Here is a 13,055-nt window from a genome sequence, read left to right as displayed (position 1 = left end):
GCATAGGATCGGGATGCCATCTTGTCATCTGCCAACGTCTCTCACGAGGACGAGCCGGATGACATTTAATTTGCAGGTAATGATTTATCAAACACAGGTTAGGTTAGTTTAGTTTAGGTTAGACGGATTTATCATCCTTTCATTTCTTCGACATCGGCATCTATCATAACAAACATGGTGTACCATTCGTCCGCCATGACTTCGTTACTTACGAAATTTATTTTAGCACCTTTTTTTCCGCTCACAAAATTGCATATTATGTTGATACATTATAATTTACAAAATTAATAATTAATTTTCTATTGCTATATTGCGCCCTTGGTCGAAACTAAAAATTTACCACTACCGGTATATACTGTACCCCAGGTAGTTTTTTCAGCTTGCAGGATGGTAATGTAGACCTAAGCTTCAGAACACTTTACCTCACAGGTAATATCCACCGTACAAGTTCATTTATAACATCATACAAATTTGCCTCAGCCAACTTAATTATCATACACGACGTCGTAACTTCGGGAGATTTACGTTAAACGAATGTCATAAAGCCCGTCGTTACTCCGAGTTGTCGTTAACCGAGTAGGTCGTTAAACGAGGAGTACCTGTATAGTCATAATACACATAACTAAGATTAAATAAGAAGAACTGGGGGAAGGGGGAGAGGGAGGGAGGGAGAGAGGAAGTGAGGTAGGGGGAAGGGGTCACTGAATACTCGGAAAGGTTAAGGAGAAGGTGGACCAAATGTCTGGGAACAGGGAAGGTTAAGGATAAGATGGAACCATTGGCTGGGTGAAGTACATTAGCTCACAACTGAGGAAGCAGCCATTGTACAAGGATTCAACACAATTGAACAAAATAGGGGCATGTTCAATATCTCAACCCACCTAATATATAGACCTAGTTGCCCTCCAAAATCCCCCTTTTTCCCCTCAGTTTTTGTCCATCCTCAGTAGACAATTGCTCACTCTTCTTATTTTCTTTTTCCTATTGTTCCTCAGTTGTGAACTAATGTCCTTCACCCAGCCAATTGTTCCATTTTATCCTTAACCTTTCTTGTTCCCAGACATTTGGTCTACTTTCTCCTTAACCTTTCCTAGTATTCAGTGAACCCCCTCCTCCCCTACCTCCCTTCCTCTCTCCCTCCCTCCTTCCCCCAGTTCTTATTTAATTTCAGTCATGTGTATTACAACTATATACAGGGATTTCATGATTGTTTAGAATATGCAATTTTGAAATAACACAAGGTAAAATAACCTAGTAATTTTTTTCGTAATTACATGGATTACTTAGAATAACACAATGTAAAAAATCAAGTAAGCAATAGTAAAATTTAACTGTTCACTTTATGCAAGTTTTACATTCCGCAATCCATTCAGGAATATATCCCTCACATAAACTGAAAAATCCCTGTACTTGAAAAAGCTGTAAAAAGTGAAGTGTTGTACTAATAAAGACTCTGTTCCCACATGGTGTTTATTCCATTAGTGTCACACTCTAATTGTCATAATTCATTTCAAAATTCATGTATGGTTCCAGCTTGTGCTGTTTCATCTCCTAGGCTCTGCTAATCTTACCTTGCGATAATCATGATCAAAGGATAAAGCTGCCACAGTATTTCCAATAGAAGATATGATGAGGTTAAGAGATTCTGCTGTACCTCCAATAATGTGGCCCATCAAGCTTTGAGCTCCAATAGCTATGCCTTCAGCAAATTCATCTGGCCCTTCTACAATTCCCTGCAATTTCATAATAACAATAATACATACATATACATATACCAATGGCTTTTTCCCCATTACAAGAGAGGTAGACAAAAATAAAGGCATAAAATCCACTCCCACCTATTTCATTCCCATATACTCCACTCCAATTCACTCTCTTTCCTCCCTATTATCTTGGCTACTCGTGGATGATGGGTCATCCCTGCATCACCCCCACTGCCCTGGGTCATAGGCAATATTGCAAGACACAGCACATCCACAACAAAGTAGCTTAATTTAATCAGATGGGGAGAGATCCCTTCGGACTGTCAAAATATTGTTGACACATACTCACTTACCCTCATCTCCCACCCACTCCCATGTATCACAGCATCATCCATGCACAATCATTCTCCACTCACCCCTATCTTTTGTCTTCACCCTTTCTTCCTCAACAGACATTCCCCTCTTTCCCAATGCCCCTTTTACCCCATTTGTAAGAGGCCAATAGAGGTAGACATTTAAGTAGGTAGAGGTAGACATTTAAGTAGACAGAGGGGTAGGTGAAAAGATATGCAAATTTTATTACTTGGATGTATTGAAACAATGGCCGATAGGAAGTGCAGAGTTGCATATTATAGGAAGTGCAGAGTTGCATATTCTCGCTTAATGCCTAAAGTTTGTAAACACAAGCTAGGGTATTGATAGAAGTGATGATATGACGAATTGTAAACATATAAGCCAGTTCCACTTGCGACAGATTGCTTGTGTAAACAGTACTGCTTGAGACAGTGTAACAGTCTTTCTGATTGGAGAAAAGGGTGGAGGAGAAAAATTATTGGTGCTTGGAGGTAAAGTCATGCCCTTAAAGGGTGGCACTTATTTGTAAAGTTCAAAGTTATTAGATGAATTAAATAGTGACATCAAAGCAGACTTGGCTTGGTGGGTGTAAGAGGATCCCAGGTGGGAATCTTCTGGTATTCCTAAGACCATACGTTGTACCAGAATTTGTGAAGAAAATTAAGAAAAGTTTAAGTTTAATTTAATTCACCTTCATTACTGAGTAATAGAACTTGACTAAATGCATACATTACAAAAGAGGCATGGGGCCTACAGATGAGTGATTTACAATACTAAAAGGATAAAAAGAAAGTGAAGAAAGTTGTAGTGAATGAAGAATTACTATATCACAGAAGGGAAATGAAAGTGTTGGTAGAAGCGGAGCTAACACCATCCATCCATCTCATCCTTGGTCATCCCTTTATGTTCACTCCTTCCACCTCTGCCTTCCACACTTCTTTTACTAATCTTTCTTCACTCATTCTTTCCATTTCTCCAAACCATCCCAATACTTTTTCATCAACCCTATCTCCCAACTCCCTTTCCACCCCCAGAGGAAGAGGAGGTGCATAAAGTCAAGAAGAAAAGGTAAAAGGTGCAGATGGAGAGATGATAATGGAAGAGACGGCATTAAAAGAAAGATGGGCAGAGTATTTTAAGGAGTTGCCAATAAAATACACGAACAAAAAACACAAAATTGGCAAAACTTTATCAATACACTTGATCACAAAACAAACACCAGTAAATTGTACAAAACACTCAACAGCATTACACTATCCAACAGTAACACAATACGCTCTCACGCAGCAATAATCACAACAACAGACAATCTACCCTCAAACAGACAACAAGCAAACACACTCATAAATCATTTTGCACAGACAAGCCATCTCACTTCTCACCCTGACGACCGACGCACTATTCGACGTAAGAAAGACTTTCCCACAGACTCAGATTATACACCCTTCATAGACAGTCAGACAAAACACATAATACATAATCTCAAGCACTCATCTGCCTGTGGCCCTGATAACATAAGTAACATCCACCTAAAACACATTGGACCACAAGGTATACACGCATTCACAAACATTGCAAACTACAGCTATTCACACAACACTATACCCGACGTCTGGAAGCATGGTAAAATAATCACCATTCCAAAACCAAACAAAGACCCAACAATCCCAACATCGCACCGCCCAATCACACTTCTCTGTAACCCCTCTAAAGTCATTGAACGCCTAATACTTCAACTTGTCACACCACATATTCCCCTTGCTGACTCACAACACGGTTTTAGGCCACTACACTCCACAAACACTCTTCTGATAAACCTCACACAAAGAATTTTAGATGGCATCAATTCAGATAGGCCCCACCACAGAACACTTCTTATAACATTAGACATTAGTAAAGCTTTTGATACTATCCCCCGCCACAACCTAACAAATAAAATATATAACACAGACATGCACAATAACACCAAAAGATGGCTGGCCAATTATCTGGCAGGTAGGAATGCTTATGTGTCATATAATGGCCAATCATCGCACATCAGAAACATTAAGAATGGAGTACCACAGGGCTCTGTTCTATCCCCCATGCTCTTTAATCTATACATGCATGACTTACCCACACCAGACACCTCAGAAATACAAATCTCTTCCTACACTGATGACATAACAATCACATGCACATATCGTAACACAAAGCTGCAGAAATAATCCAGCCATACCTTGATACACTCAACACATGGTTCATCACAAATAGACTCAAAATAGCTCCAACCAAATCTACAGCAACACTTCTCACCAACTGGACAAAAGAACACAAATACATACCTCATCTCTACATCAACAACACTCTAATACCACACACAAACACACCAAAAATTCTTGGTGTAACATATGATACATTCATGTCTTTCAAACAACACATCACAAACATAAAAAACAAATGCACACCTAGACTTAATGCACTTAAGTCAATCACTGGAACAACATTTGGACAAAACAAAGAAACTAATACAACAATATACAAACAATGCATACGCTCAGTGATGAATTATGCGAGTCCTGCATGGGCTCCTAATCTCAGTGAGACACACCACAACACCCTTCAAATCATACAAAACAAAGCCCTAAAAACAATTACAGACTGCACAAATACAACACCTACAGACCATTTACACCATGAAACAAAAGTCCTCAAAGTCAAGGACCACCTTGACATGAGAGGCATACAAACACTTGCCAAAGCCACCACAAACACATCACACCTGCTACACCACATAGCAGAACACTCACACACACCAAGAAACATTAAAACAACACCCAAAGACCTGTATCACACACAGATACTCTCTTCTCTTCCTCCACAACCACCAAATACCAGCCTCCGGAAACATATTCATAATCATATCACTCAACGCTCCATTAACACACTGAAAGACAACACACTGCTGCATGCCACACCCCCTGATATCCACCCTTCTGAATCCTCTCTCCCACGAAAGGACAGAGTCCACCTGGCCAGACTGCGGTGCGGCCACCACCCAGCACTTCTAAGCTACCAGAAGAGGCTGGATGACTGCATTGTGAACAGCTGCCCAGGATGTAACACTTCACCCCATACCATACAACACATAATGGAAGACTGCATTATACACAATCATGCATGCAAACAACACAACATGCACTCAATAAAGGATTTGTGGGAAAACCCAGTTTCGGCTGTGGCATTCCTTGGGGAGACGGGACTGCTCGGATAGACAGTCTAGGGAACGACAACAACAACAACAACAACAACTCTCCACTATGATTTTTTCCTTGAACTCCACAGTTCCCAGCCATTCCATCTACTGGTTCATCTCCTACCCTAGCATTAGATCTCTCACTACCACTACATTGACATTTCTCCCTAAACCCTCTATCCGAAAAGCCTCCCATACCTTAGGGTTCTGGTTGGAAAACTCCTCTCAGACCCTCTTATGCCTTTGCTTTTTTTAGGAATGTACCCTTTGTGGCTAAAGAGAGAAGGATGATTGGTCCTTTCCCCTTCCCATTTTTGTCACCTTTCAGGACTCAAATGGTAATACTTGGTGGCAGTATTCTTGCTCCCCTACCACAGGGTTCAACGAAAAAGGATATGATTATTCAAGAGAAGTGGTACAGGACAGTATTAAGAGTAGGGGGACAGCATAACGGAGGGTCAGTTGCAGTATAATAAAGTAGCATCAATTCTCTATGAATAGATTTCTTCTATCACAGACAAAATCTGTGGCTTTGGTCTGCAGGGGCACCCCATATAGACCCTAAAGTATCAGCTACATGCTACTGAGCAGCTTTTAACCCCAACATAACATGCAGCCAATACCCCAGATGGGGTATTGTCTTCTTTTTGCCTCTCTTAAATTTCAAGTCTCTGCCCAGTAGTGTCATAGGCACAATCACCCTTTCATGTAATCTTCTCTTTGCATCTATTCCCAGATGCCTATTTCTCGTGGCAGTTTTCAATCCCCCAAGATATTTACCTGCATTTCTCAATCTACAGTTTACCTCCACCTCCACTCCTGCATTTCCTGCTACATGCAACCCTAGATACTTAAAACTATCCACTTCCTTCTGCCTCTATCCTTTAAGACTTACTTCCAACTCACTGCCATCTTCTCCCTTTGTACATCTCATCACCTCATTGTTACCTCACACTTTCAACTCTCTCCTATCACATAACTTCCCAAGCTCTGTCACTAACTGCCTTAACCTTTCCTCTGGTCCTGCCAAAAGAATAGTGCCATTAAAAAAGAAGAAAAAAAAAAAAAAAAAAATCACCTCCCACTTTTTTACACTATCTCTAGCCATCTTCAATCCCCTGCCTATCACCCTCGCCTTTACTTCTGGTACCACCCCATCCATGTACACAATGAACAGCCATGGCAACATGACACAGCCCTGAGGCAGCCCTTCTTTACCTCAAACCACTTGCTCTCTCTATTTACAATCCTAACACCAGCTCTACTACTCTCATAAAAACACTTAATTGCCTTTGTCACCTTTTCTCCAATCCTATACATTTCCAATATCTCCCACAGTGCCTTCCTATCCTCCCTGTCATAAGCCTTCTCCAAATCCATAAAAGCCCCAAAAAACATATTTAATTTTTGCCAAAACCTTCTCACAAATCTGCCTTACCACAAAAATCTGATCCATGCATCTTCTACCTTTCCTTAACCACCACTACTCCTCCCCAATTATTCCATCTTTTCCTCTCCTAATCCTCTGATTTAAAACCCTCCCATAGGCCTTTCCAAATACACTCAACAGAGGGATCCCTCTAAAACTACTACAATCACATTTGTCCCTTTTTCCTTTGTAAAGTGGAACTATACAGCCACTCCTCCCGTCTTCCAATATTCTCCCTTCCCTAGACACACATCAACCTCAACAGCCAGTCTACTATAACCAATTTTGCTTTTTCAGACACTTTTTTTGGCACCCATCCAACCCAAGTGCCATGCCAGCTCTCCTCATTTTCAAAGCTCCTTGTCATCATTTCCTATATCTCTTCCATTTTCCTCTCCCATCACAATAATTTTCCTAGCTCCTCCCATTGCCACAATTCCTCCCTTCCAGTCTTCCTCCACATTCAACTCTAAAATACTCTACCCATCTTCCCCTTACCACCTTCACTTCCATTAACATCTGTCCATCTGCATCTTATACCTTTTCTTCTCTACCTGACTCACCCCTTCACTCTCTTAGCTTCCATTTTTTTTTATTCTTTTCAAAAATTTCGGTCATACTCCTACCCCATCTGCTCTCCTCTTTGTCTCCTTTATCTTACGTTTTGGTTCTCCTCTCTTTTTTCTTGCATCTCTCACATGTTTACAAGTCCTATTTTCCAATCAATCCACATATCCTCACATCTTCTCTTCTATTACTCTTCATCACCCCACCACTCCCATCCACCATCCTTTCCCATATATACTTATGCTTAGCTTTCCTAAAAACTGTGTCTGCTATCATTCCATCCCCATCACACTCCACTCCCCTCCACCCTCTTCCCTCCCTTTTATCTTGGCACCTCCTGGCAGTATGAACCTTGCCATTGGCAAAGTTGAACCAAGGGCATAGTTCATTAAACTCTACACTTCAAAATGCTCTGCAATCTTTATCAATAATCATCACTTCATTCTTATTTTATTATTATTATTTTGCTATTACTATTATAATTTTCTTCTAGGAGAAAATTATAATAATAGCAAAATAATAATAATAATAATAATAAAATAATAATAAAATGATGATCATTGATAAAGATTGCAGAGCAGTTTGAAGTGTAGAGTTTAATCAACCATGCTCTTGGTTCAACTTTGCTAGTGGCAGGGTTCATACTGCCATGCCCTCAAATTTTGCTGCAAGTAACAATGCCCCTCAGTTGACACCACACAGAGCACCATGACACTTGCTGGTTTCTTCATCGTTGTCTTGTGTTGAACCTCTGAGGATGAGGAGGCTATCCAGCAATCATTCCGCTTATTGAAAGTCGCATCAACCGTGAAAATCTTCTCGTCGGAAAAAAACTTGATGACTGAGCCATTCGACTTCATCCAGTTCAACAGCTTTTGGCACCTGGTCAAGCGGATTTCTTTCATTTTTCGTGTCAAAAGATGTCTTTTTCCTTGTGAGAATGAGGTTAATCCCAATTTCTTTAATGCTCTGTGAATTGTCATTGTGCTGACACCTCTCTTCTTTGCCAATGTCGATAATGGTAAGGCTGGATTTGCATTGACACTTCTCTTGAGACCAGCTAAAAAGCGAGGTGTTAGAATTCTGCCCCTTCTGGGCTTGTGAGCAGCTCGTTGGTCTTCGCCGGTCTCATCAAAACGTTTACAAACATCGTAAACAGTTTGTCTGGAGTATTTTAGCATCCTTATTATGGCGCTAGGAGTGTGACCCGCGCGACGAAGTTCGCATATAGCTGAACGTTTGGCTTGTTCCATTGCTTAATGTTTATTGCACCGGTGCTAGTATACAACTGACTAAATTATTAGACAAATGGAAGTATCTGGAAACAATCAGAATTGCCATATGTTACTTTTTAAGTGCTTAAAACCTCTTCAAAGTTTGTACGGATTTATCTGTTAGACCCTGTATTTCTCATTACACTCTTTAATCCCCCAAGGCATTTACTTGCTTCTCTCAATCTACATTCTACCTCCACCTACACACCTCCCTTTCCCAACACATTCATACAAAAGTATCTAAAGTTATCCACTTCCTCCAGCCTCTCTCCCTTCATACTCACTTCCAATTTGGTGCCATCCTCTCTCCTTGTATATCTCATCACCTTACTTTTACCCACATTTATCTTCAACTTCCTCCTCACACACACTGTCCCAAAAGGAGCAACACTCATGGGGTATCTCCTATTCTTTAATCTGTCATACCTAGCTTTAAATTCATATATGATTCCAATTTATTTTTTATACTTAATTTCCAATTATCATTTTCAGATTTGAATTCATGTGTTCCAGCTTGGGTTATATCCCTTTCTAAGTTATTCCAAGTATCTATGCATCTACATGGAAATACCAGTATTCAGGTTGCTAAAGGGGATATAGACTACCTTGACAAAAGAGAGCTCTTGATTATGGATAGGAGAGCTTTAAGAGGTCATGAGAACAAATTATGGAAGAACACATGTCTAAAGGATGTGAAGAAATACAATTTTCCATACAGATGTATGGAATAGCTTAGGTGATATAGTACAAGCTGGAACAATACATGAACTCAAATCTAAATATGATAATTAGAAATTAAGGATACAGACCATGTTGGAACTGTGCATCAATCTGCAGCTAGGTATGATAAACTGAAGAGTAGGGGATGGGACCCAATGAGCATTACTCCTTTTCTCTATACAAAGTGCTTTATGATCCTGACTGGAGGTGGTTGCTGGAGTCTTGGAGGCTGCAAATCTTCTGCAAGAGAGACCTGGGGCAACAGATTGAATGAATGATCCATTAGGTACATACAAAGTTGATGGAAAGTTTAAGCTCAGTCTGGAGACCATATGTCAACCCATCAGGACTGTACCTTCTGACAGAGACAAGAGTTTTGATATGTTTTGATGATGGGCAGCAGAGATATTATCCTCTCTCTGATGTTCACCCTGTAGGACCACCAGACTTGCATATATCTACTACTGGCCCCTCTCACAATATTCTTCTTTTATATATTCTCATCATTATAATACTTCTAATCACAAGAGTATTACTACTACTACAACTAATACAATTATTATTATTAAAAAAATTAGGTGGATAAACATATGATAACTTTTTAATGATTGTTTTTTTCATGACCATATCATCTTTATCATATTTGTCTCCATTACTAAACAAAAATTCAAGACAGTGAAAACATACAAGAGCTGGTTGGTACAGCAAATCCTTGACCCCTTGGGAAAGGTCACGCAGCCTCTGGTAAGGGTTACCTAGTACATCAAGGCCTAGGATCAGCACATACACCTGTAGAATGAAAAATGAACATAGTAACTACATTTTTTTTTTTTCATCTACGACATATTTCCCTATTAAATGGCCCCTGACATCTCTTCTTATATGGAGGGGCATATGGCCATCCATTAAAGAAAATTGCACTCCATTACACATTCCCCATACTTGGATTTCCTTTCTGAGAACCCATGAGAAAGTAACAAGATACTTGCATGATTAAATCAACTCTTCAAATGTAACTGTGCAACTATTAATAAAAGTCTCAAAATTTGAATGTACTCAGAAGATACAGCATTTAAACTGTTTCCTACTTACAAGGAAACTAGTAAATATTACAAACACTAAAATATATTGATAAGTTAAAGTCACTGACATAGACAAGAAACATTATTGGTGCAAGCACTGAACTTTGTGGAACTCCACTTAGTTACTGCACACCACCTTGACAAGTTATCCTTGACTAGTGTCCTCATGTATCTTCCCTTCAAAAAATCTTTCATCCATTCAAATAGTTTGCGTAGGTCCACTCCCCTCCACCCTCTTCCCTCCCTCTTATCTTGGTACCTCCCGGATGATGGTTCATCCCTGCATCTTGTCCACTGCCCTGGGTCAGAAGCAGTGTCGCAAGACACAGCACATCCACAGCAAGACCACTTCATTAAATTGGCGACCTCCCCTCTCTGTCCCCTCATGCAGAAAAGAAGATGGGGAGAAATCCCTTCCGTCTGCGTCAAATTATTTCTAACACATACTCCCTCACGCCCCCTATCCTCCACCCATTCCACCTAATGCATCACAGCATCACACATATACAACCATTCTCCATTCACCCCTGTCTTCTGTCCTCTCTCATCCTTCCTCAACAGATATTCCCCCCTTTCCCAAAGCCCCTTTTACCCCATCCATCTCATCCTAGGTCGACCCCTCATGTTCACTCCTTCCACCTCTGCCTTCCACACCTCTTTTACTAATCTTTCTTCACTCATTCTTTCCATGTGTCCAAACCATTCCAATACTCTTTCATCAAACCTATCTCCCAACTCCCTTTCCACCCCTGTTCTCCTCCTCACCCCCTAATTTCTCACTCTATCTAGCCTAGTAACCCCTATCATACTTCTCAGGCACCTCATCTCAAATACATTCAAACTCCTCCTCTCTTATGTTCCATGTTTCTACACCATACAGTGCAGTTGGCACAATCATTCCTTCATACAATTTCCTCTTAGCATATATTTCCAAATGTCTATTTCTCATGACACTTTTTAACCACTTCACTCCAGGCCAAAATCTCACGGGCAGCATTAGCTGCCAGACGTACGATGATGCGTCATAATACTCGCATCATAAAAAATAGTCACCGCTTATATCGATCATTCTCTCTTTCACCCGTGAATTTTGATAACCATAGAAAATGTGATGAAGCCAGTTTAGAGAGTATGTCAGTTACGCAGGGACAACTACAATAAATATAATCAAGACGCCAATATGGCAGCCTTGCGTATCCACTTGCTCCTCATGCTGCCTACGTAGGCGGCACCGTATGGAAGAGGTTAATCCACCAAGGCATTTATCCGCTTCTCTCAATCTACATTCTACCTCCACCCCCACTCCTCCCTTTCCTGCCACATTTGCACCCAAGTATCTAAAACTATCCACTTCCTCCAGTCTCTCTCCCTTAATGCTCACTTCCAGTCTGCTGTCGCTCTCTCCCCTTGTACATCTTATCACCTTACTTTTGCCCACATTTATCTTCAGCTTCCTTCTTTCACACACCTTCTCAAACTCTGTCACTAACTTCCTCAATCCCTCCTCTGATCCTGCCACAAGCACAGTGTTGTCACCAAACATCAGCTGGCTTATCTCCCACTTTTCTCCATTTCCTTTAACCATCTCCAATCCCTGACCCTTGCATTTAGCTCTTGTACCACCCCCATTCATGTATAAATTGAATAGCTAAGGTGACATAACACATCCCTGACATAGTCCCATCTTTACCTCAAACCACTCACCCTATCCATTTCTAATCCTAATACAAGCTCTACTACTCTCAAAAAACTCATGACTACTCTTAAAAGCTTTCCTCCTATCCCATATATCTGCAATACCTCCCACAGTGCCTCCCAGTCTACCCTGTCATAAGCCTTTTCCAGATCCATAAAAGCCCAAAAAACATCCATACCTTTTCCTATTGCTTTCTCACGTAGCTGTCTTACCACAAAAATCAGATCTACGCAACCCCGAACTGTCCTAAAACCACACTGTTCCTCACCAATTACTCACTCTGTTCCTCTCCTAATCTGCTCAATCAAGACCCTCCCATAAGCCTTCCCAACTACACTTAACAAGCTGATCCCTCTGAAACTACTACACTCACACTTGTCCCCTTTTCCCTTGTAAAGTGAAACTATACAGGCACTCCTCCAGTCCTCTGGCAATCTACACTCTCTTAAACAAACATTAAATAACCTCTTATCATCACTGTACTTCCTTTTCTCAGACATTCTGCATGACATCCATCCAGACCTGGTGCCTTAACTGCTCTCATCATTTTAACAACTGCCTTCACTTTATCTTTCCTTATTTCTCCTCCATTTTCCTCACTCATCAGTCATTTTCTTAGCTCTTCCCACTGCAACTACCTTTCCCTCCCTATCCTCCTTCACATTTAGCAACTCCCTAAAATACTCTGCCCATCTTCCTATTACTGCCTTCTCTTCCATTATTATCTCTCCATCTGCACCTTTTACCTTTTCTTCTCTACTTGATTCACCTCCTCTTCCTCTCTTAATTTCTTTCCAAAACATCTTTTTATTACTTTCAAAATTTTCTGTCATACTCTTACCCCATTTCACATCTGCTCTCCTCTTTGCCTCCTTTATCTTATGCTTTACTTCTCTTCTCTTTGTGCCTCTCATATGATTCCTTCATCCTATTTTGTAATCAATCTATGAAAGCTCCCTTTCCTCTACATTTTCCTCACTACCAGGCCCATATGC

At 40.6% G+C, this 13,055-nt stretch overlaps 1 protein-coding gene across 8 annotated transcripts in view; it reads right to left on the bottom strand.

Annotated features, from left to right (window-relative positions):
* LOC143022390 (intermembrane lipid transfer protein VPS13A-like) overlaps positions 1–13,055 on the bottom strand; it is a 617,111-nt gene that overhangs the window by 162,598 nt on the left and 441,458 nt on the right. For all 8 annotated transcript variants that reach the window (XR_012966042.1, XM_076180547.1, XM_076180549.1 and 5 more), the window contains 2 exons: positions 9,970–10,071; positions 1,572–1,733 (listed from right to left, as the gene is read on the bottom strand). Coding sequence is in view for 7 of the 8 variants with exons in the window: in XM_076180547.1 (XP_076036662.1) it covers positions 1,572–1,733; positions 9,970–10,071 (264 nt within the window). In the remaining variant the exon portion in view is untranslated. The remainder of the gene's footprint in view (positions 1–1,571; positions 1,734–9,969; positions 10,072–13,055) is intronic.

The sequence above is a fragment of the Oratosquilla oratoria genome, chromosome 44, assembly GCF_046742065.1.
Source record: "Oratosquilla oratoria isolate Oo_2021 chromosome 44, ASM4674206v1, whole genome shotgun sequence".
NCBI lineage: Eukaryota > Metazoa > Arthropoda > Malacostraca > Stomatopoda > Squillidae > Oratosquilla > Oratosquilla oratoria.
The sequence above is the reverse complement of the archived record's forward strand: the minus strand, read 5'-3'. Positions and strand labels throughout refer to the sequence as shown.